General features: G+C 42.4%; 1 protein-coding gene across 1 annotated transcript in view; it reads left to right on the top strand.

The window, feature by feature from the left end:
- The window catches only part of GJE1 (gap junction protein epsilon 1), a 28991-nt gene extending 4295 nt beyond the window's left edge, over positions 1-24696 (top strand). Inside the window, exon 3 of the mRNA XM_073627857.1 lies at positions 19415-24696. Within this exon, the coding sequence (XP_073483958.1) occupies positions 19415-19810 (396 nt within the window). The 3' untranslated portion in view covers positions 19811-24696. The remainder of the gene's footprint in view (positions 1-19414) is intronic.
- Positions 24697-26601: the final 1905 nt, after the last annotated feature.

The following is a 26601-nucleotide window of genomic DNA, read 5'->3' as shown; positions in this document are numbered from 1 at the left end:
AAGGGGCCCATAAATATCATATGCTCCATCCACGGTTGTTCCCTAGCATACAAAGAGCAGGAGGGATCATCCAACTGTCACATGGAAAAGGATACTCCTCTTGTCTCAGATCGTAGTATTCTTGGACTATCTACTTTCCAAAAGGGGGTTATTTGGGCGATATTTGTATTGTCTTGGCATGTTCAGGCCTCATGAAATGATACATAACACACAAGTCTCTGTGGGTCAGTATAAGGAGATACAGAAGCAGCAGGCAGTGGTGAGAGCACTGAGAAGATGACCACGATGAGAGTCTGCTGGCTCCGGTGTCCAATCTTTTTCCAACCCCTATGCTCAAAAGCTATAAAGCTTATATATTTACATTTTAGTCAACCTAAATTACATAAGCATAATTCATATATAAATATTACACTTCAAGGACAGAAAGCTAAAATCAACTACATACAATAAAAACTCATTTCAGTTGCAGACGCTGAATGATGCTATATATCCTGGACAAAAAAAAGGGCAAACTGATTTTAAACAGAGTTTCTACCACATTCAACTTTCATAAGCAGCCCTATAACAAAAATAGGTTTATTAATATCTAAAAAATATTTACCAGCGGTGATGCATGTTTTCGGGGATACTGAAGATAATAATAAAATTAGAAAATTAGAAAACATATCCAAACAGTAAAATGTAAGCCAAAAAAAGTGTTAAATTACACAACAAATTTTGGAGGTAAGAGCTAATAAAAACACACCATTGTTACCATTAGTGACATGTCTTTTTGTAGCCTTACTAGGCAAATAAAAGAACAAGCAAAATATAAGTAACATTTGATGTATTTTTTTTTTTGACAAATGATAAAAATTGTAATGTACAAAAGAATAACATTTATAATAAAAGAAATATCGGGACATGGTTTACACTGTACATTCCAAATCAATATTGCAGATTGTCTCTGGGTGTGGATGAACCTTCATCTGCCTGCAAATTAGTTTATGTTTCAAAAGAACAGCACTGGAATTTCAGGTTATCATTATTACCTGCTAATTTAATAGTTCATATCTAAATAATATATATTTGAATATTGGGTCTGGTGACCATTTTGTTAAGAAATACCACAAAAACTCTACAGAATAGAAGCTAACAGAGGATAAAGATGGGGTGATGCACAATGATGGGCTTAAAACAGGAATCACACTTTTTTGAAGCAGTTAAATGTGATACACTGTTCCTAATTTACTATGCACTTTTATGGTGTGAACAGGGCTCATAGAAAAAATTATTTTCTGTGTCCTTGCGTTAAACCTGTGTTGCTCTATTCAGAGCAACACAGCTCAATGGATATGGCGTGAATGAGCCCTAATAGGAAAGGAACAACTGCAGGAAGACATCATTATGAAGATAACTGGCATGCTCCTCTTGTGGGTTTGCAAGTCCAATAAACATGGTCTCTTTACTGTTCTGTTAAAGTGTACATTCATGTTCAGTGCATATGGTTCAGTCCTTATTTACAGTTTTGTGCCTAAATAAATTAAAATATGTCAAAGCATGAAGACCCCTCCAAACAATACTCCAAGAGTTAAAATTTCCTGTCCTTGTTCTTCTAGGATCTTCACTGTAAGGGCTAGGAAGGAAGGAGGGGGTGCATTTGAAAGACAACTGTACTTAAAGGGTAAGTTCACCTTTACAGAAAAATCTGTAAGGTGAACTTACACAGGACCCCCTACTCACCCCTCCCCCTTGTCCCACTGGGGGATAACAATGGACAGGTGGCGATCCCCCTTTCTGAGCCCTGCTATCGCCACCTCACCGGTCCGGGGCTTAGAAAACCCCCCCGGCTTAATTTCCAAAATGTCCCCCATCAGGAGATACATTTTGGAGCATTCTAATTGGCCGATCAGTCAGATCCTGCGTAGCCCGTCCTGTCAGCGGTGAAGAAGTAGAGAGAATGCAGGGGGGATTTCTAAGCCCCGGTCCGGTAAGGCGGCAATAGCAGGGTTCCGTATGGGAGATCGCCGTGCTGCAGGTCAGTGGGACAGAGGGGGGGGGGGGTTTCTGTAAAGGTGAACTTACACTTTAAAGTGATTGTAAATGATCACCTTGTAAAACAATCCATTCAGTTTAAAATAGAAATGAAAGGCAAGACATTTTTGTATAGATTTAAAAATACATTATTAATATTGTTTTACCTTTTTTATAAGTGTTCACATTCCCTCTGTTCTCAGCTGCATAAGAGCTGGGGGGAGGAGAAGCAGCAGCACACTGAGCTTCCCAGTGAAAGGCTGTGCAGGGAGGACGTGTCAGGACAAGTATGATCATTGGAGGAGAGCACACTGAGTTCCCAGCATAGCTAGAGAACTGACCACTGTGTGCTCTCCTGCTTAGTGTGGTCAGTTTTTAATAGGAAAGCAGAGAGACTGGCAGGATCACCAGGGATTTCACACAATGGAAGCAATACAAAGAGAACAGGATATTTTCTCATACAAGTACATGGTATAGCAGGCACATATCAGAAATATGAAATGTTGGGGTAACAAACACTTTAAATTACAGTTATCATTTAGGACTCCCAACAATGAAAGCTACCCAACTAAGTAGCACCACCAGAAAACACAAATGCCATACTCTTGGAGCAAATAAGGCAGGATAAATTTAGGTATTTTTTCATTAAAACATGCACTAATCATCAAAAGCAATGTAAGAAATCATATATGTGCACTCCCAGTGGCCAAAGCATGAGTAAATGTGCATATGCGCTGTGATACAAATACAAAGCCTGCGTTATGGCAGGTGTTTTTTACTACCAACTTTATGCAGTATTGTTCCTGGATGAAATGAGAGTACAAAATAACTAACAGAGAAAAGGTATTCCACCAATTAGCTGGTATGTTCAAACAACATTTTTAAAGCTGGATTCACACTGTTGTGTTATAGCAATGTGTGGCAACCCATGTTATGCACTATGGTGCACTGCAGTGCTAAATAGTAAAAGGTATATGGCATGAAATCCAAGCAAAAAGCCCAATCCCTATATCTCACCCAAACAGACTGCAGGGCTCCGGAGCACAACTCCAGCTTTTTCTAGCTCGCTTTTGATAGGATATTAGTAATAGATAATCCGCATCATGGAAGGTTCAGAAATAAAAAAAGTCATACATTTTATTGATGCATAAGTCTAAAAACAGCTGTGCAGGAAAAGCTGATGTTTCAACCCAAAATGGCCTTAGTTATCGTAGTAATACATGCACCTTTTTGGTGTGTTTTGGTGCAGTTGGAAGCCCCAATAGGCTGCCTTAATGCATCGGACATTATCTTAAAGTGGTTGTAATACCTTTACTACCACTTTTACCTATACGCAAGCCTATAGCAAGGCTTACATGTAGGTACCATTAATATCTCCTAAACTTGCACCGTTTAGGAGATATTCACTATATCCGCATGTACCGATGTCATTGGCACATGTGCACTGAAGAAACGGCTCGCTCGTGCTGTTTTTTCAGTAGCTATGCCATGACCGGCATGCACAGGAGTGACTTCATCGCAGGTCCAGCCAATCACAGCGCCGGAGCCGCGAACCCGGAAGTAACTCCGGCAGAAGATGTCAGCGCTGTGCTCGGAGGATCGATGCCGATCTAGGGCATCGTTCTAAGGTAAGTATTTCATAATAAGCTTGTATGCAATGCATACTAGCTCATTATGCCTTTGTCTTGTAGGGTTTTTTTTTTTTTTTTTGAGTTTTACCATCTCATTAATGCACCACAAGCATATATATGGGCTTCCTAGTGAATTACGTTGGGTGTATATATATCATAGCTGTGTACATTTACATGCATGTAGTCTGAGAGTATGTTTTGGCTGTTCAGCTGGGTTTGTGGGGGAATTGAAGCACCAAACATATTTTTTAGTAAATCATGCCCAGTGTTTCAAAACCTGTTTTTTGTACATTAGGCTCAAAGCATTATGATGTGTTTAGCTGCTTCAATAATTTGTAGAATCTTACCAAAAAATTATGTTGTGTTTCACCTCAACTCCACCTCAACTTAAAGTGTAAGTCCACCTTTAAAGAAAATCTGTAAGGTGGACTTACACTGGACCTCCTCCTCATGCCCCCAGGGCCTTCTAACCTGGAGTCCGGTTATCCCCCGAACTGACAGCTCGTATCGCCGCTGTAACGGTCCAGGGGGTTTTAAATCCCCGTGGCTTTCTCTCCTCTTTGCCCGTGGTGACAGAACAGGCTACGCGGTTTCTGATTGGTTTAGTGCCACCCATGTGACGGTGCTGACCAATTAGAATGCTCCTAAACGTACCTCCTGGCGAGGTACGTTTTGGAGAATAAGCTGCGGGTGATTTCTAATGATGGTGAGGCGGCGATACGAGCTGTCAGTGTGGGTGATTGGCGTGCTGCAGGTAAGCAGGACTGTGAGGGGGGGGGGGGGCGTCCTGTGTCCTGTGTAAGTTCACCTTACAAATTTTTCAGATGTAGGGCCTGTGTTGACAAGCTTTTGTTTGCTTGAAGCATGTTTTACATTTTTATGCAAATCTATTAGAATGCAAAACTTGCTTGGAGCAGGTCAGAAGGAGGTCGATTGCAGCTCAAATACATGTGCCAGTCATTTCTGAATGAGCTCAGACTTGGCTAAGACTGATGCCAAACTGATGCCATTCACACAAGCTCATAGCCTGTCAACACAGACCCTTAAGCCACCTAAATTAAAACATTGAACTCCACCATTCATCAGCTTTCTGATGCATTTGATACTGAAAGTCAAGGGATTTAAATCATAAACTTCTTAAATAGCATTATTTTGTTCCATTATGCCTGTACAGGCTTGTTACCATGGAGGTCTGTCTACAGCTGTCTTCAATTGACTGTGAAATGCTCGTATAGACACAACATTCCATTGTATCGACAGTTCCCACATGGCAAAAACCACTATCTGATCTTTTCCCACTGACCATAAAGGATACCTCAAGAGTGTGTAAAATCATAAGGGAACAAAATAGGTAATCAATATTATTTCTAAAGTTGATTATTTCACTACCCTGTGCAATATCAAATTTATCAGAAAGTTGCAAGACAGTTAGTTTATGATTTAACACTTATTTTACTTAGTTGCTTATGCAGTTAATGTTATTTTTTAATTATTTAATAACATTAATTAATTATATATTTTAATTATTATAACAAAAATACAAATATAGCCTTACTTTAAGCTACTGCAAAACATTTTATATGTTAGAAAGAACCATAATAGGATAAACCAAGTTGTAAGTAATTCATTCCTAATTACTACAATTACTAAAATTATTTATTGTTATTAAACATGACAAACCATGACCCAGTTAGTTACACCCTTATATTTTTTTTTTTAATTTTCAGTATTATTTAAATTTTTATGACATATTGTTTAATTATAATTTTATGTAATATTTTTCTGTCAGCTACAAAAATAAACTTTCATATGAATAATTACCGTATTTATCGGCGTATAACACGCGCCGGCGTATAACACGCACCCCAAGTTTAGGAGGGAATTTTAAGGAAAAAAACTTTTAGGAGGGAAGTTTAAGGAAAAAACTTACATTTAAATGCCCATCAATGCAGCCTTGTCAGTGTCCATCTGCAGCCTTGTCAGTGTGTCAGTGCAGCCTTGTCAGTGTCATTGCAGCCTTGTCAGTGTCCATCTGCAGCCTTGTCAGTGTCAGTACAGCCTTGTCAGGTTCCATCTGCAGCCTTATCAGTGTCCATCTGCAGCCTTGTCAGTGTAGTCTTGTCAGTGTCCATCTGCAGCCTTGTCAGTGTCAGTGTAGTCTTGTCAGTGTCCATCTGTAGCCTTGTCCATCATTGCAGCCTTGTCAGTGTCCATCTGCAGCCTTGCCCCTGTGTCATTTGCAGACTTGTCAGTACACTGCCGTTAAAAAATGGTGCTGCCGTTCTCGGGGGCTTTCGGCCGCTCTCGGCCGTTCTCGGCAGCCTTCGGCCATTCTCGGCGGGTTTTGGACACACTTGGCTGCTCTTGGTGGCTTTCGGCGGCTCTTGGCCGATCTCGGCGGCTTTCGGCCACTCTCGGCCGTTCTCAGCAGCTTTTGGCCGCACTCAGCTGCTCTTGGTGGCTTTCGCTGGCTGACGCGGGCGAAAGCCACTGAGATTGGGCGAAAGCCGCCGAGAGCCGCAGAGAACGGACGAAAGCCGACAAGAGCGACCGAAAGTGACCCTAAGCCACCAAAAGGCTCACAGTCGGCGAGGGATCGGCATATAACACGCCCCCGCGATTTTACCCTGATTTTAAGGGGAAAAAAGTGCATGTTATATGCCGATAAATACGGTATTTGTTTACTCATATCATCTCTTACCAGTGGAAATGTTTTCTGAATGTTATCGGTGCTCCAAATACATAAAATAAATAACTAAAATGTTTGTCGATACCTTCTTTGGCTTTGCAATTGCCCTGAAAGCTTTGAGTAACCGGTGGAGATACCTCATCACTGAAGTCCCAGAAAAAAAAAATGGCATAAAATGTAATTTCCCAACAAGCATCCAATATTGAAGAAATAGTTTGGGGCAGAAGTAGCGCTTTATGATCAGAAATATTATTTCTTTGTGTCCAGAATATATTTTTTGGAGAGTTTTGATTTAACTGCTAATGCCGTTTTAACCGCTTAAAGCGTTTGTTACCCCAACACTTCATATTCTCGATATGTGCCTGCTTGTACCATGTACTTGTATGAGAAAGTATCCTGTTCTCTTTGTATTGCTTCCTTTGTTCCTGCCAGTTCCTCTGCTTTCCTATTAAAAACTTACCACACTTCTTACTTTCTGGGGTTAATTTACTAAAGGCAATTAGACAAATAACCTGTGCACTTTGCAAGTACAGTTGCTCCAGAGCTTAGTAAATGTGACAAAGCTCTGCCGACTTCCATCAGCAATGCTGTTTTTTTAAATTTTCCTTACATGTGGTTGGGTATTCTTTGCAAAGTGAAGCCTCTCCTTATTTACTAAACTCTGGAATAGGGATGAGCCGAACACCCCCGGGTTCGGTTCGCACCAGAACCTGCAAACAGACCGAAAATTTGCACGAACGTTAGAACCCTATTGACGTCTATGGGACTCGAACGTTCGAAATCAAAAGTGCTCATTTGAAAGGCTAATTTGCATGGTATTGTTCTAAAAAGGGTTTGGGGACCCGGGTCCTGCCCCAGGGGACATGTATCAATGCAAAAAAAACTTTTAAAAAGGGCTGTTTTTTCGGGAGCAGTGATTTTAATGATGCTTAAAGTAAAAAAAAAAAAAGTGAAATATTCAGCAGTATACAGGCTCTGTACTCTGAACAGCAGTATACAGGCGGTGCAAACAAGACAGGGAGTGTAGGTTTGTTGTTAAGTAGAATCTCTTTGTAATTTTGAACTGGTACATTTTTAACGTGTTTAGCTCCAGCCAAAAAATCTATTTTAAGCTTTTTGGAAAACATAGGGAAGGGTTATCACCCCTGTGACATTTGTTTTGCTGTCTGTTCTCCTCTTCAGAAGATTTCACCTCACTTTTTGTCCCAATGACAAATGTTTTTTGAAAATTTAGGTTTTTTTGTGAAACAAGGATTGGTGATAAAGCATCAATGGAAAGGAGAAATGTTTTTCCCATATTAACTCTTACAGGAGAAAATTTCCCTTCCTAGGGGTAGATTTCATCTCACTTCCTGTTGTCTCCTTCCGTTTGCAAGTAGGAGTACTTTGTAAGTTGGATGTTTGAAAGTAGGGGCCTGCCCTATATACTCAGCAGAAATTTGGGCCTTAGGTGTTGTTGTGGCCACAACATTGTAAGCCCTCTCAGGGCCCAGCTGTGAAATATTAGATCAAGAATTGTAATTACATGCCCCTGTTAAACAGGGGCAGAAAACTTGGGCCTTTGGTGGTGGTGCTGGTGCCACAACACTGTAAGTCCTCACTCGCTCTTGGTGGGCACAGAAACGGGCCCTGCTGTGAAATATTAGATCAAGAATTGTAATTACATGCCCCTGTTGAACAGGGGCTGAAAAATTGGGCCTTAGGCACTGGTGCTGGTGCCACAACACTGCAACCCCTCACAGATACTCTAGTTGGAACGCAGAAACAAGCCCTGCTGCAAAGTATTGCATCAAAAATTGTAACTACATGCCCCTGTTAAACAGGGGCAGAAAAATTGGGCCTTAGGCACTGGTGCTGGTGCCACAACACTGCAACCCCTCACAGATACTCTAGTTGGAGCACAGGAACTAGCCTTGCTGCAAAGTATTGCATCAAAAATTGTAATTACACGCCCCTGTTAAACAGGGGCTGAAAAATTGGGACTTAGGCACTGGTGGCCGCGCCCAGAACCAAAAATGTTGTTACAAGCTATCAGCGTGATCATTGAGGAGGAGAGGATAATTACTCAGGATAGTCACTCAGCATCAGCATAGGCAGTCTTTGAAGGGATCTGAGATTTCAAAAAAAATTATTCGGTTACATCAGCATCAGGTGCTTGGTAGCTGGTGGTGATCCAAGACTGATTCATTTTTATGAAGGTCAGTCGATCGACCGAGTCGGTGGACAGACACACCCTGTGATTGGTTACAAAGCCTCCAGCAGCACTGAATGTGCGTTCCGAAAAGGACGCTGGATGCAGGACAGGCCAGTAGCTCAATTGCATACTGTGCAAGCTCTGGCCAGTGATCCATCCTCAAGACCCAGTAACCCAGAGGATTTTCGGTGGGAAAGGTGTCCAAGTCAGATATTGCCCCTAGGTATTCCTGCACCATGTAAAACAGACGCTGGCCATGGTTGCTGGAACCGATCATACCTTGGGGCTGCGGACTAAAAAATTGTCTGAACGCATCGGTCAGACGGCCACCTTTCCACCGCTCCTTCTTTGACTGACCGAAGCCTCAGCAACACGTTGTCCAGAAACAGGAGTTTGTAACCTCCCAGTCTCTGGGAATGTGTTGCACAGACCTTTCTGCAAGGCCTCCCGAAGATGTTTCATCCTCTGCTCCTTCTGTGACGACAAGATAAGGTTCGCAACCTTACCCTTGTAACGTGGATCAAGGAGGGTTGCCAGCCAGTATTGGTCCTTCTCCTTGATACCACGAATTCGAGGATCCTTACGCAGGCTTTGCAGGATCAGGGAGGCCATGCAGCATAGGTTTGCTGAGGCATTCAGTCCGGAGTCCTCTGGGTCACTAAGGACGACATGGTCCGCAGCCACCTCCTCCCAGCCACGTACAAGTCCATGTGTTTCTTGGGACTGATCCCTTAAAGACTGCTGCTGATGCTGAGTGCCAGGCTCCACCTCCATACTGACACAATCCTCCTCCTCCTCCTCTTCGTGTGTGATCGGCGGGCACGCAGGAACACTGTCTGGATAAAGGGGGCCTTGAGAGCTAAGGAAGTCCTCCTCCTCCTGCCTCTGTTCTGCCTCAAGTGCCCTGTCCATTATTCCACGCAGAGTGTGCTCCAACAGGTGGACAAGCGGGACAGTGTCAATGATGCATGCACTGTCACTGCTCACCATCCTCGTGGCCTCCTCAAATAGTGACAGGACAGTGCATGCATCCCTGATCATGGCCCACTGGCATGGGGAAAAAAAAACAAGCTCCCATGACGCTATCCTGGTGCCATAGTCGCACAGGTACTAATTGATGGCCCTCTGCTGCGTGTGCAGCTGCTGCAGCATGGCCAACGTTGAGTTCCACCTGGTGGGCATTTCACAGATTAGGCGGTTCTTGGGCAGGTTAAACTCCTTTTGGAGGTCTGCCAGCCAAGCACTGGCATTATATGACCGGCAGAAATGCACACAGACTTTCCTGGCCTGCCTCAGGACATCCTGTAAGCCCGGGTACCTGCCCAAGAACCGCTGCACCACCAAGTTAAGGACGTGAGCCAAACAGGGCACATGGGTCATTTGTCCCTGTCGGAGGGCAGAGAGGAGGTTGGTGCCATTGTCGCAAACCACCATTCCTGCCTTAAGTTGGCGTGGCGTCAACCACTTCTGAACCTGCCCCTGCAGAGCTGACAGAACCTCTGCCCCAGTGTGGCTCCTGTCCCCCACTGCATGGCATCTTTTGGCCTGCATACTTGCGTAGCCCCTTGAACGGCTACGGAGCACCGCTGGTTCCAAGGACCAAGCACAGGAAGAGGTCATAGAGGAAGAAGAAGAGGAGGGGGTGGAGGAGAGAGGTGTGTCACAATCATTAGTAGTGGCATTTTGGAGGCGTGGTGGCGGAACAACCTCCAACACTACTGCACCTTGTCCTGCATCCTTCCCAGCTGCCAGCAGAGTCACCCAATGCGCGGTGAAACTTAGGTAACGTCCCTGTCCATGCCTGCTGGACCATGAGTCAGCGGTAATATGCACTTTACCGCTGACCGCCCTGTCCAGTGAGGCATTGACATTGCCTTCCACATGCCGGTAGAGAGCCAGAATCGCCTTCCGTGAGAAAAAGTGGCGTTTGGGTACCTGCCACTGAGGAACCGCACATTCCACAAACTCACGGAAGGGGGCAGAGTCTACCAACTGAAAAGGCAGCTGTTGAAGTGCTAGCAAATTTGCCAAGCTAGCATTCAACCGCTGGGCATGTGGATGGCTGGGAGCGAACTTCTTTCGGCGGTGCAGCAGCTGGGGCAGGGAAATTTGCCTGGTACAATCTGACGTTGGTGTACCGAAAGCAGATTGCCCACAAGTACTTGGCTGTGACACACCTAATTCTACACCTTCATTCCTCTCAGTGCAGGTCTCAGAGAGGACTGAAGGTATAGTGGGGTTGGAGATCTCAGCTGATGTGGAGCAAGGAGAGGTCCTCTTTGTTCTTTGGTGTGGGTCTTTTAGATACGCTCGCCAACGAACTGCATGGCAGGTCAACATATGTCTGGTCAAGCATGTGGTGCCCAAGCGGGAGATATTTTGGCCACGCGAGATATGCTTGAGACATATGTTGCAAATAGCAGCGGTGCAATCTGATGCACTCGTCTCAAAAAAGGCCCACACCAAAGAACTTTTGGAATAACGTGCAGAGACAGCAGCGCCCTGCACATGCGGAGCTTTGGGGTGTGATGCAGTCAGTGTGCTGCCCTTAGGCTGGGCCCTGGAGGGCATCCTGCCTCGTTGGTGATGTGTCTCCTCCTCCTCCCTCCTATCAGGCACCCACGTTGAGTCAGTGACCTCATCATCCCCTCCCTCCTCATCACTGGAGCAAACCTGGCAGTATGCTGCAGCAGGGGGAGCATGACTGCCAGATTGCTGTCCTTCTTGGGCACCCCCTCTGTCCGTGCTCACGTTACTTCCTTCATCTAGCTCAGTATCATCATCAGAGCCTTCTAAACGCTGGGCATCCTCCTGGAGCATGTACCCAACACTGTGGTCAAACAGTTCGAGGGACTCCTCAGGAGGACATGGTGGGGCTAGGGAAGGAGTCACTGATGCCATTGAGCCGAGGGAAGAGGCCGCGTTGGCAGCTGATTTGCCAGACAAAGTACCCTGAGCATGGGTGAGAGAGGATGAGGAGGATGAGGACGGTTTGGTCATCCACTCAACCAAGTCTTCTGCATGTTGCGGCTCAACACGGCTAGCTGCCGAAATAAAGGCCAAGCGTGTCCCACAGCCACGTGCTTATGAGGATGCACCGTTTCCACGACCAGCACTGTTGCCTCTTGACACAGAGCCTGCTTGCCCTCTTTTATTGGCTTGTGACTGTCTGCCTCTCCTTGTTGGCCTTCCAGACATACTAATGGCCTGTAGCTGCACTAAGCTGGGATATATATATATATATATATATATATATATATATATATATATATATATATATATATATACTGATACTGCAGCTAGCAAAATCAAATGCCTGCCTGTAGTATGAGAACACCACCAACCTTCTACAGGTAGCTTTAGCTGAACACTGTGCAGAGCTCGCAAAAAACTAACTTGTAGCTTATTTAGCTGCCTGCGGTAGTCATAGGATCAGGAAAACACCACCAACCTTCTACAGGTAGCTTTAGGTGAACACTGTGCAGAGCTCGCAAAAAACTAACTTGTAGCTTATTTAGCTGCCTGCGGTAGTGATAGGATCAGGAAAACACCACCAACCTTCTACAGGTAGCTTTAGCTGAACAATGTGCAGAGCTCGCACTACACTAACTTGTAGTTTTAGCTGAACACTGTGAAGAGGACGCACTACACTAACTTGTAGCTTTAGCTGAACACTGTTCAGAGGATGCACTACACTAACTTGCAGCTTTAGCTGAACACTGTGCAGAGGTCACACTACACTAGCTTGTAGTTTTAGCTGAACACTGTGAGGAGGACGCACTACACTAACTTGTAGCGTTAGCTGATCACTGTGAAGAGGTCACACTAAACTAACTTGTGGCTTTAGCTGAACACTGTGAGGAGGACGCACTACACCAACTTGTAGTTTTAGCTGAACACTGTGCAGAGGTCACACTAAACTAACTTGTAGCTTTAACTGAACACTGTGAGGAGGACGCACTACACTAACTGTAAATAGTCTAGCTGCCTGACTGTGGTACTAATAGGATCAAAAGAACACCAGCAATTTTCTTCAGGTAGCTGTAAATACTGTAACAAGACAAGCCTGCCTGTCAGTAGGAAGATAACAGGAACGCATCTAGCTAAACTGAATACAGTGTATATATATATATATATATATATATATATATATATATATATATATATACACACAACACCTGGGAAGCATATATATATATACACAATACACTGTAAGTGCAGCTAACTCACTGACTGTCCTGCCTAATCTATCTAACTTAAATCAGATGACACTGTCTCTCTGTCTATCTCTTTCAACGCCGGAACACACACTACACAGGGCCGCTGTGCAGGAGGCCTTATATAGTGTGGGGCGTGTACTAAATCCCCTGAGCCATAATTGGCCAAAGCCTCCTTGGCTTTGGCCAATTATGGCTCTCTGTTCAGACGGCACTGTGATTGGCCAAGCATGCGGGTCATAGTGCATGCTTGGCCAATCATCAGCCAGCAATGCACTGCTATGCCGCAGTGAATTATGGGCCGTGACATGCCACACGAATTTGGCGCGAACGGCCCATATCATTCGCAATTCGGCGAACAGACAATGTTCGAGTCGAACATGGGTTCGACTCGAACACGAAGCTCATCCCTACTCTGGAACAACTGCCACTTGCAGAGTGCAACTGCACTTGAAAAGTGCAAGGTTTATTTGCCTTTAGTAAATCAACCCCTCTGTTTTACTTTCAGTTACTAGATGGAAACAGAAGTGTAGGTGAAAGATCTTCAATCTGGAAATAAAAATATTTTTCTAGCATAGTGGAGAAGGGTTAAAACCTCATGCAGGTTTTTATTGTTAACAAATTATCACACCATACTGCACAGACACCAATAGGTAACCCTTGTGAAAGGTGGGTACATGGCTTTATAGTGGTACTGTAGAGAATCCAGCAATGAAGAGTAAACCAACACACTGAGAAGTAGATTCTGAAGCAGGATTTACTGAAGTGCCATATAATCAAAACAAATGCATTGAGAGCACGGTGGCCCTCTTCAAGGTGACAGACAGTGACTAGTGACAGATAGAGACAATGTCACCCTAAACAAAGACAGCCACCATACTCTCGAAATGTGTAATTCTTTTGCTGAAATGGGACTTCAGTAAATCCTGCTTTAGAATAAACTTCTTGGTGTCTGGTTTTCTCTCCATTGCAGGTATTTTTTGCTGTCTATGTCTCCATTGCTGATATTTCTAGTATAGGTGTCAGACAGAGCAGGAAGTGAGTGAAGACAAATTTAAACTTATGGAGGTTATAACCCTTCTCCACTGTATCAAAATGCAAAAAAATTAAAGATTGTATCAAACACTTACCAACATTTAACTTTCCTGGTGCCTGTCCATGGCACCATACATATGATAGAGCTCCATCCCTATCTCCACTTACAGGTCCAGTGTAGATCTCTAAAAGAAAAGAGAGAGAGAGATTCTCACATGCTCTGAACAAGACTGAGGGAGGGTCTATATGCTGCCATTGATTGGCATCAGGAAAGGAAAATTACGGTAAGTATTTAATACAATCTTCCATTTTCCTGGTTCCAATATGACAGTATACAATATGATTAATATGATTAATAAAGAGCTGTAGAGGAGGGTCATATTCAAACTTTATTAATATTGAACATTGAAGCTTGGATGGTTTTCCTGCCAAGGTATGCTGTAATGAGAGTAGCTGGGTCCACTAGTGCTTAAAAAAGTGTGCCATGTTGACTAATTCACCATACATATGGTCTCTATAGGCACCCTTGCATGTGCTGCCTATGATTTAGAAATAGATCTGGTCAAATGCGCCTTTACCACTCGCAGAGGCTCCCATCTGGACACCCTATATGCTCTCTGGATGACTGTAACAATCTAGGATGACAAAGTCCTTGCTGTAACTTGCTTCCCTTTGGACCTGCCAGTTGGCAAAATGAACTGTTTCTCCAAGGACCTAAATGAGGAAGTACCTGAAGATAGCTCATGCAGATAAAATTCAGTGTCTTCCAGGAAGGGATGGAAATCCACTTTCCCTGCACGTTGAGATGGTTGCAGGGTGCCCTGGAGAGTTGGCGTCAGTGGTAACAATGGTCCAGGGTAACAGAACTAACAGATGGGATTGAGTGAGGGTCCTACCGTGCCTATTAACAGAGGCTCATGTGCATCTGAAGAGGAATCTTTATGACTTGGCTCAGGTGCTGCTTCCTCCACTGCAAAAGGAAACCCTTTGGAACATTCTGAGATGCTAGTGTGCCCAGGGTAGCATAACGAAGGAAGACACCATTGTGTCCAGGAGACTCATGCATTGGCAAGCTGACATCACTGATGAAGATATGACCCTCTGAACTTTTTCCTAGATGCTAGGTGATTTCTGAAGACGAAGAGAAAGGGCACTCTCCCAAGTATCATGCTGAGCCCCCAGATAGATTCATTGGGTCGGCTCCAACTGGCTCTTCTTGACATTTACTGTCCAGCCATAACTTCTCAGACTGGCCTGAAGAATAGGGTTTCACCGATACCAATACTAGTATTGGTATTGGTGCCAATATCGAGCATTTGCCCGAGTACTTGGACTCAGGCAAATGCTCCGATGCTTGACCCAATACCTGGGCAGTTGGGGATGATCGGTGCGGGGGTGGGGGAGTTACAAGCACTGATCTCCCTGTATAGATTTAAATAAAGCAGCTAGGAGCCGCTTCTCCTCCTCTCCCTCCCTGCAGCTTTTATCTGCTTTATTGAAATCTATACAGGGAGATCGGTGCTTGTAACTCCCCCACTGCACCACCGATCATCACCGACTGTACCCTCTGTCCTCCTTCAGTCCCCCTCCGTGTCCTCCTCCATGCTCCTCCTGTCCCACTCTGTTTTTCTGTCCCACTCCGTACTCCTCCGGTCCCCTTGCATTCTCCTGTCCCCCTTCATGCTCCTGTCCCCCTCTGTGCTCCTGTCCCCCTCCGTGCTCCTCCAGTCAACCTTCATTCTCCTGTCCCCCTCCATTCTCCTCAGTCCCCCTTCGTGCTCCTCCGCCCCCTCTGTCTTCGAATTATCTCCTCGAATATGTAATTTACCGGCTCCTTCCTTTTCTGAATGAATAGAGTCATGTGATCACTGACGCTGTTCGTTCATAACTGAGTACTGTATTGCAAACTGTGTTTATGATGCTTCAGTTTATGAATGGACAGGAACCTCTGTTTCCTGTCCATTCATCTTCAATGCAGCTGAGGCTACAGAGAAAGGGACTGGGGAATCTCTGTCCTTAGTTCCCTTCTCTGTCTCAAAAAGGAGATGTCAGGGGTCTGTTAAGACCCCTGATATCTCACCATAGCCACCCTCCAACAGGACTGATAAAAATAAAAAAATAAATAATTGTAATAAATAAATATTTAAAAGGTTAAATTGTAAAAATAATAATAATAAAAAAAAAAAAACACACTGACACCATCCACTCCCCCCCCCCCCCCCCCCAAAAAAAATGTATTGTAAAAAAAAAAGAAAAAAAATTGTAAAAAAGAAAAAAAATTGTAAAAAAAAAATACTGTCATTCCACGCATCATCAGTGCTGCATATTAGTGCCACTGTCACATGACATTAAAAAGAAGGTAATTGGTAATCGGTTTTGGTGAGCACTTGAAAAAAGTATAGGTACTTGTACTCGGTCTTAAAAAAGTGGTATCTGTGCAACCCTACTGAAGAATCTTCCTTTGAACTAATAGCTAGTCTCGAATCTGGGTCAACAGTAGAATGCCTTCCAAGTAGTTATGGACTTGAAGCTTCCCTGTACTCTTGGATGGTATAACACAGAGACCAGGACCTCTGTTAGGGCCCTCGGTAGGCTAGAGAGCCTGAAAGGAAGGCACACCAACTGGAAATGCTCCTCTCCCATTGTGACTCATTTTCTTTAAGCAAATAACCGGTCTCCAGACCCTATATTTCTTGTATGAGAAACAGATTAGAGTAAAGCCTGTAAATCTCTCTGAGTGAGAAACTGGACAATTGCCTGTTGCAGTTGTAGAATGTTGATAGACCGATAGATGACATCTCTTTTAAGTGGAATGCTTTTCTGTGATAGGGGTGAAGAAATGTTACAGAGGGTGATGTCTGAACTCCCAAAAAGGGCTGCCCCAACATGTGCAAAATCAGCCAACCTAGCCCCCGTCACTCCAGCCTGGGCTGCCCTCATGTCAGCAAGACTTTGAGAGTCTAAAGGGACCGAAAGAGACTTTGGCTTCTGCATTTTCAGAGAGGTGGCTTGCGTACCCTTCCATCCGCTCTTGAAGTCTCTATTCTGGTGAAAAGGATCTTAAGTCCTGCAAATGTATAGATTAAGAATAGCAGATAGGATCCTATACTGACTGGAAAGTGAAAAACCACACCCCTCCTTATCTTTTAAAAAGAACAGCATAGGGCAACAAGGAGAAAAATTCCACTTCCTGAGGACCAGAGCAGACACCCCCATCCTGTACCTGCCCAGACTTAAAATGAGAACATCACACAAGAACCGACACCCCACCACCACCACCACTACAGCGACCCAGCACGGCCGCAGAGCGCATTTCTCTATACCGAGATGCCAAAAGAAGCCCACCACCACGCACTTGTGGACCGTCAAAAAAAAGGAAAAAAAAAAAGTATAAAAGGGAGAGAGAGACTATTAAGTCAAAGGCAAGAAATAGCCAGGTCATAGAACAGATTCTGCAGTGCTGACTTCAGCATCATAACACAAGTGTTAATTTCGTCAACGAAAACGTTTTTGTCAAATTGTTCGTCAGCTGCATTTTTACAGTAACAAAAACTAATTGAAAAGTACACTACATTTTCATCCACTGACAAAAACTATGACGAAAATCAATTTTGTTTTCGTTAATGAATGAAAACGAAATGAAAATGTTAAGAAGGGACGTTTACCCTTGTGAATTTCTGGTTTCTAAGGAGCTCCATGCTTAGCAGTTAGCACTAGCGATGTTGGCTGCATCTCTCACACCACACGAGTGCCTGATTTCCGTTCTCTCTGAGCCTGGGCTACCAGCGTCTGGACAGCACATTCTCCTGGATCTGCACTCCCTCCCTGTGCAGCCCCTCCCTCTGTGCAGCCCGTCCATGCGCTATACTGTATATGTGAAGAGGATGTGTGAGCAGAAATGCTACAATCAAGCAGCCGAAATATGAAGCTGGGGACTGAGTGAGTGAGCAGTTCAGCACTGTGACTGTACTCTTCCACTTCTCCTTCAATCCTTTCCTGCCATCTCTCTCCCTCCTCCTCTTTCTTATGTTGTTCCCCAGCAGAACCTTTTCTTAACTGCAAGCATAGAGCTTTCTTTCTTCAGGCTATAATTTTACTTGGTTCTATGTGCATTCAAGTGGGCTCACCATGCCATTACCTTGAGGGATTGGCATTTAGGAGGTTAAAACAGGCAGGGAGAAGTGATATAACCTCCTAACTGCCTGTCAAATGCCTCTGAAAAGTGACCTGAGCATAGATCACTTTTCAGTGGAGTGACAGTGGCTGCAGCAAGTGTGAACAACCCTTTGGGTTCACACTGGTATGCTATGGTTTGGCTGCAGTGGTGGTGTACTGTGGTGGTGCAGTTTTCCTGCATGTTACTCCTGGTTATAAAACAAATCTCTGAATAAACTGAGATTATAAATGTTCATGTGAATCTCAAAACCAATTTTAGGAGTATGTGAAAAAACCTTAATTAGATATATTCACAGTGATAATGAATCAGTGTATAGAAAATGAATAAATGTGAAGTCCACAAATAAAAGAACCCAGTGTGTAGTGAGTCCACAGATATAAACCAAATGTTCATAACATCCTCTTGACATCAAGGATGGAAACAATTCATGAGGAAAGTTGTAAGTAGAATATCCACCACCATCAATTAGATGAAGTCTTACCAGAATGCTTGGACCCAAAAGGGCGTACACCCAATGAGTCAAAAAGGCTTGTGGTGATGTACACCAAAGGTGGGTAGATTCTCCCGTGCATTCATATGTATAAAATTCGAAATTTGCTGCCAAAATTAACACTGCATAACACCACCATAGGTGTGCACCACTAGAGAAATAGAATTTCTAGTTAAAAAAACCCTCAGCTCCAAAAGACCTCCATACCAGACTTTCCATTTTGTTGGTGCATTTTGCATCCTACAAATCGGGATAGCACCTGGGAGAGGCTGAACCCAGGCAGACACCGACTTAGTCGGTCAGTAGGCCAGTGTTTTTATCTGGAATAACACACCAATCTGCAGGTGAAGGTCTTGAGGACAATAAGAAGAATGTGCAGGTCTCTCTCTCTTTCCTTTTATAGATTTACAATGGTCCTGTGGGTTGAAATAGGGGCAGAGCTCTATCATATGTATGCTGCCATGTTTGCACCAGGAAAAGATTTTAGTAACATTTTAACCACCTCCCGCCTGCCGTATAGTAAAATGATGGCAGACGGGATCCCCTCTCATTCTGGGACGACGTCATATGGCTTCGCCCCAGTCTCGCCACTCTTGCGAGACAAAAAAATTCTGTTCCACCGATTCAGCTCGGAAGAGCCAGCAGCCTCCTGATAATGTCACACAAGAATATGGCGGCACGGGAACCAAGCGGTGGCAGAGGAGAAGGGGATCTCAGCAGGACAATGCTGGATCCACTAGGTGAACGAGTATTTGACCTGTGCAGAACCTGCAACCTGGAAAGCAGAGGTTAGAAAAAAAGGGAGGGAAAGATCCACTTTAAGCTGTAGATCTACTGCCTGTGGTCATTAATGGGCAAGCAAGTAACTGCTTTACAAGAGCTTTTGTTAACCTTCTGTACCGCAAGAATTCTATAATAAAAACACATTTCAGTGCACCTCACAATTGTAATGAATTTCCATTTTGCAGGTATTTTGGGCACTTCAGCTGGTGACAGTATTGGTTCCAGGAGCAGTTTTCCATCTCTACGCAGCCTGCAAGAGTATTGACCAAGAAGACATTCTCCAGAAGCCTGTTTATACAGTGTTCTACATTATTTCAGTACTGTTGAGAATTACATTGGAAGTAGTGGCCTTTTGGTTACAATCTCATCTTTTTGGCTTCCAAGTGAATCCAATTTTTAAATGTGATGCAGCAAGCCTAGATAAAAAATACAATTTCACCAGGTGCATGGTCCCTGAACATTTTGAAAAAACAATCTTCCTCATTGCTATGTATACTTTTACTGTGATTACGATAGTATTATGTGTAGCTGAAATCTTTGAGATTCTCTGCAGGCGTTTAGGATTTCTAAACACTCAGTGACCTATTGCCTTACCAACAACTTTTTTCTGGTGTGAAACAGACTATTTCTAAATACATCTGCAATTTTATGCAGGTTATACAGCTGTTAAATGTGACAGGACTAATGTGAAACACGTTACAGCAATAGAGAAATGTTTTTTTATGTAGTGATTGACCAACTTACTGTATTTAATTGTATTTTTGTAAATATCCTAGGTACTATAACTTTATAACGGATACATTTGCAGCTGAAAATTTGGTGGGAAAATACCATATTAGAATTCTAAGCTATATTTTTAGGAGGATGATAAAGTAGTGATATTCCCATAGTAGCTGGAATAACAAAGGGTTATTGCTGTGATGAAATTCTGTTTTTGTCTATCAAAGGAAAAGGTAAGCGTTCTTGGGGCAGTAAAGCGAAATTAAAATTGCTTTAATTTTAGCAATATTCTAAAAGAAAATTATGGTAGACAAAAATTTGTGTTTCTTTCTATTTTCATGGTTCTTAATTAGTGTTCCAACTGTCCAGTCACACAATACTACAAACCATATTTCATATTGAAATTTTAGTCTCAGCTACTAACGACAAACTCTCTATACAGTATACAGGATCAGAGCCTGATTTATGAATTCATACTGTAATTTTAAAAATGTCCGCTTACAACCTATCCATAGATATGGACTATTTTCTAGAAAATGCAGCTTTTGCAGTGCATTATTATTACAATAAGGGAAAAAAAGATTTTGTGATAATGAGTGGTTTAAGTTACTATATAAGCAGTCTGTTATACTATTTGTTACAATAAATACCGACACACTGTATTTAATTGTTACGCATATTGTAGTATGGTACACCTCTGTCATAAGGAAAGTTGACATTGTAACTGTAATGTTATAGCACATAACAAAGTCTATACACCCAGATCTAGTTGTATTTTTTGTGGCAGTGAAATGTGCAGAACAGATGCTGATGCGGTGTCAATATTAGAAAAGCTAATTAAAGTGAGACTTCAGTTATACAACAAAATACATATACCTAAACAGATTGTATTGCTGTCCAGCCAGTCTTGTGATTCACACATCTCTGCCCATCTCTACCACACTACATAGTATATATTTTTTTATTTTGGATAGAGTAGGGAAAGGTTAAAACCCCTATCTGGTTATTTTGTTGTGTATGTGCTGTTAGGGAAATTTCCCTTTTCTTCTTGTGTTGGAAATGCAGCAGGAAATGAGAGGACATCTTCCCAAAATGAAGGAAATCTCCATCTTGGACATTTGTTGCCAACACATGTACTTATTGGAAGATTCATTCTCACCTATTACTGCAATGACAATCAAATATTAGGTGTCTTCCTTTTTTTGTCTCACTGCCAGTGGTCACCAGGACACAGACAGTAATATAAACTTGGCACTTCCACATTCTATCCAAAAATGGAAAAAAAAAAAACTGCTTTGCCTTTACTTATGCTTTACGAAACAAATTTAAATAGAAGCTTCAGTCAGATGTGCGATAATTAAAAGTCAACAGCTACAAAAGCTGTAGCAGCGGACTTGTAATATACAGACACTCACCCGTCCAAGGATCCAGCACTGCCCTCACGTGAGCTGGTTTCTTCACCAGTGTTCGGTCTCCGGTGCTGGCATGTTAACTGTGGGCAGCTGGCTGTGACTCTTAACAGCTTTACAGCTGGCTGCCCACTACATATACGTGAGGGGCGGTGCGCTTTGTGAATGTCCTGCAGCCCTCCAGGACCTGTGATGTGTCCCAGAAGGTTGCGGGCAGGGAGGGGAAGAGGAGAACTTCTACTCAGATCGCTTACGTGATCCGAGCCAAAGTGGTAGCGGGTACCTGTCAAAACTAGCTACCCGGTCCCCCCCGAAAAAAAAACATATAATCCAAATGTGGCAGAGGCAGGGAGGTCAGAGGAAGAGCAGAACTTCTCCTTTTGGGTAAAGTTCTGCTTTAACTAATTCCTGGGTTAACATTGCAGCTTTCTGTATACTGTTGTTCATTGACCATCATTCTGATCCATTATTCAACAAGCAGTCTGGAGGCAAAGGCATGAAGCCACAAAGCTGAACCAGGTTAGGAAGATGTCACTGTGTAGGCAATGCGGTGTAGATGAGTGTAAATGTGAATGAAAAGACTGGCTAAACACAATTGGTAGACAAATAAAAGTTCACATAAAATTAATAGAACTATGTTTTTAGGTGTTTGTCTGGAGTTTTATTTTAAAGATACAAACAATTTTGTAGTACAGTTTTAATTTTCCACCTTTAAAGTGCTATTAACAAGTGTGACAAAACATGTACATGTATTTTGTGACATTAAGACAAAACTCCACAAATGTTAATATTTCCAGTACAACCATTAATGTGTAAAATCAAGAATAAAGTGTCAGTACTTTGGGGTATACAGCTGAGAACTGCTTACCATATTGTAGGCTAGTCAAAGTAGATTAAAGCATATCTAAATCAAGAAAAAAATGCAATTTATTGCAGCGTATTAATCCCTAAATGAGGTTGATTTTCTCCTATTGATCCTGCCAGTATGATTCTTTCTGTCCTAGGATGGCAGTGTGCACTCACCATATCTAGAGAGGGGTAGCATTGTCACCCTAATATTGGAATACATAATAACCCTCTTCCTCTTTCTCTTCCATATAACATAGGAGGAAGATGTTTTGTAGTCCACACAGATAGCTGAAAACAATGCTAGCTGATACCAATGGTGCACAGGCAAAAAGCATAGGAAGTTATTAGCTTACAAGATTTCGGGCAGAATCAACGGGTATTTTTTGCACTTATCGAACAGATATAACAAAAAAGCTTGTAAATATATGTTTAAAAGACCAAAAGGGCGCAAATAAGAGAAGTTTATTGTTAGAGTTTGCATAACTTTAAAAAGGTTAATTCACCTTCAGCTAAAAAATTACTTATGCAGGTAAAAACAAACTGTGCAGCTTTGACTTAAGTTGATTAAGGCCCCTATGTGTAGGCCATTTACATACTGTACCTCCAAAAGCCTGGTTGAAAATCTCCAAGAGATGTCATCTCCTCATTGTGCCTTGTTGCTAAGACATTTCCAGCTATTACTGGCCCTCACAATCACAGGAGTGAGCTCTCAAACACTCATACATGCGCTGTTCACTATCTCCCCTGTTGCAGCAGCACTGTACTCAGAATTAGAGAAAGAGCTGGCACCTGTTATGATGGGGGTGATCAGAAATGGCTCGGAACCATCCTGTCTTAGCAGCATCATAGCAACAAGGCAGGAAAAGGGGCGTTTTTTGGTCAGCCTTCAGGAGGTACATAAATGACCTACACCTACAGCGAGGGCATTATTCAACTTAAGTCAAATCTGCACTACTGGCTCTGCTTACCTGCATAGACAGTTTTTTTGGTAAAGGTAAACTAACCCTTAAAGGAAAACCTTTCTTAACAGAAATATGGGGGATGTACTGAAGATTGTGGTCTCTCATATTAACTCCCTGTAGTTCTCTGCACTGGAGCACTCAGACCGAAAGGAGGCAAAACAGTGCCAGTTAGGCTTGACTATTGCTTCATGCAGTGCTTTCAAGCTTAAAGTGTGAATGTACCTAGAGGAGGAGAGAGCTATTCATTCACTATCTATACTGCTTTGGCTTTTGGACCAGGCTGCATTGTATTGTATTGTTTAACTGCAATATAGTCTTTAGGTAGGTCCATAATCTAGCTTTGTTGTCTGACAGATGTCTGGATCACAAGTCTGCTTGAAGAGAACTATCAATAATTTGGTAGGTAAAACTGTTCATGTATGGGTATTTTAATGGTATATTTAGCTGTATGCCCTATCCTTTCAAAAGAAAAAAATACTTTAACTCATGATTTAAGTAAAAACATCAACAAATGCATCACTTACCTTTAGCATTCTGTAAAAGCAATGATATCTTGGGCCAGATTCAAAGCTTACTGATAGCAGCTTCTTCCCACCCATCACACGTTTCTCTTTGGCAGTGAGGTTGCACATCATAGTGATGGATCAATAGGGAGGTACAGTGGACAGGAAAGGACAACACAGTCCTCTACACCGTCCAAACACAATGCCTAAGGTTTGGGGGGAACCACTGTACTTTTACAAAGCACCAAAAGATGTGAAAGCAGCAGTTGACTGCAATTTAGGCATGTATTGAGATAATCTTTTTTTATTTTTAAACTTTTGTACTTAAAGTCCATTTCAGGCCAAAAACTATTTTTCTCCTAACCCATCCTCTCACCCCTGCTCTAGCCCATGCAGTCTTCTTTACACTTTTATCTTGAGATATACTCACCTTAGTTCACCATTCAGGGCAAACAGTGCCACTGTTTCAGGGTGGTGAGAACCGCTGATCCAGCGCTGCAATGTCCCCCTCTGATATTGCCTGTCCCTTACCGCCCCCTCTGATATTAGTATCCTCCTCTGGATCCTGAGAGAACCCCACTACAGCCCATCCAATAGAAAGTGTCCATGTCCATTTCAGGCAGGCAGAGATGTGACCACACAAAGAAGGACCCAAACCAGTATGTAAACAGAAGAGGAGTAGACTCTAGGCCAGATTGTCACATGAGTGTGGCTACAGGTAAGTAAAAAAAAGGCTTTTAGATAGGATTATGTTTTTTTTTCTTTTTTAACTACTGATGGTAAGTTTTTTTCCTGGAATGGGGCTTTAAAAAAAAAATTGGTATGTTAACATTTGTGATAAAACTATTGCATTAATTATCCATCCAACTTGTATTTAGGAAAGGGCATCTTTTCTTTCAAGCTAAAATATGTAATCTCAGGAAAGGTCTTTCTGCGTGGAAATTCTGTCAATGTGCTATTGTTTTGTTTTCTTTTAATCAAGTTATTAATGCCAATGTCATCTGGATTTTTAAAAAAATTTAAATGTCAAGATCTTTAAGGGAAAATAAAAAAATAAATGTTTACAACTTATGTATGTTGCTTATTATGGTGTACGCCAAGCTTTTACAAGGTTTTTCAAATCAGTGTATTCAATAAAAAGAAAAAAAACTCTATCCACTGTAATCTGTAATGATAATGATTAGCTCAGTGAAATTTGAATCGATTATTGATGCGTGTTACGTCACGTGAAGGTTTGGTCTGATATGACATGTGACGTAGCATTGGAGTATCATTCTGTCTTAAGCCTAGTACACGCTACTATTTTTTTTTTCATTCAACGCAGCGGGCTGAAGGGAAAAAAAAACCTGACAGCTCAGGTTGGAGCCACTGTACTAACAATCTGATGTTTGTACACCAATCTGCCCTGCTGAACACTCTGGTCAGTGCTCTCAGCCATTGGCCTACCTTAAACATTAAAAAAAACACTGAAAGGTAGTTTTTTTTATGACAAAAGAGACCCTTTTGATTTCTTCTTTCATACAGTACATTGAAAAAGGATTCATACCCCTTGAAATTTTCCACATTTTGTCATGTTACAACCAAAAACATAATTGTATTTTATTGGGATTTTATGTGATAGACCAACACAAAGTGTCACATAATTGTGAAGTGGAAGGAAAATGATAAATGAAATTATAAGAGTTCAGCCCTGAATCATGAAATATAAACAAATATCAAAAATCATTGAATCAAACAACAAATAAAGTGCATAATTAAATGTCCATACATAAAAGTGCAAAAAAGTCCATATTAAAACGGTGAAAATTCCACAAATGGATGTTGATTAATGAACAACTAAATGTAATAATGAAATCCTATATATAAAGCTTTCAGACCACCAATGAATCACCTCACTCGTGCTCCCCCCAATGGGTATAGGCTCACCTCTGGGAGGGCAACCCCCCAACTAAGCAGGGTAAGAAAACGCCTGTGAGCCTCCCCAGGACTCAGCGAGATATTCAACACAGCTGGCTCCTAAACTTCTCCCAAGATCTCCTCCTCAGTATGTCAGCAGCAGGGTATATGCAGAGAAAAAGACTCCAATAGTGCTTGAATTGTTTTAAACACTTTAACATGCGTTTATTAAAATATACAGGGTAATACGGACATGGGTTTAAAGCACATCCAAAATCTCGATCAGCTCCTCAAATCGATATAGAGCCCGAGTGCCTTTACCATCCTTGGCCCCTCCCCAACGCGTGTTCGACACAGGGTCACGTGTCTTCCTCAGGGGGATCTCTGAGTCCTGGGGTGGCTCACAGGCGTTTTCTGACCCTGCTTAGTTGAGGGGTTTCACTCCCAGAGGTGAGCCTATACTCATTGAGGGGGAGCACGAGTGAGGTGATTCGTTGGTGGTCTGGAAGCTTTATTTAGGATTTCACTATTACATTTAGTTGTTCATCAATCAACATCCACTTGATGAATTTTCACCATTTTAATATGGACATTTTTGCACTTTATTTTATGGACATTTAATTATGCACTTTATATGTTGTTGGATTCAATGATTTTTGATATTTGTTTATATGTCATGATTCAGCGCTGCACTCTTATATATTGATTTCGGTGCACATGCATATGGGGATGTGATCAGTGCTAGCAGCTGGTCTTTTGAATACCTTTCACACACCTACACTGTGTTTCTAGTACATATATAATAAGTTTTGTTTTTTGGGTAGCTCGCAAGACTTTATCACATAGAAAATGATAAATGTTTTTTAAGTTTCTTTACACATAAATATCTGGAAAGTGTGGCGTACATCTGTATTCAGCCCCCCTGAGTCAATAGTTTGCTGCCACCACGGACTATTTCACGGACATGTGTACATACGTATGCACTCCCATGCATTTATTCTTAGAAAACAATCATCAATTAATTGATTGAGGT

Source organism: Aquarana catesbeiana, linkage group LG04 (genome assembly GCF_042186555.1).
Source record: "Aquarana catesbeiana isolate 2022-GZ linkage group LG04, ASM4218655v1, whole genome shotgun sequence".
NCBI classification, from domain to species: domain Eukaryota; kingdom Metazoa; phylum Chordata; class Amphibia; order Anura; family Ranidae; genus Aquarana; species Aquarana catesbeiana.
This window is presented reverse-complemented; position numbering and strand designations above follow the sequence as displayed.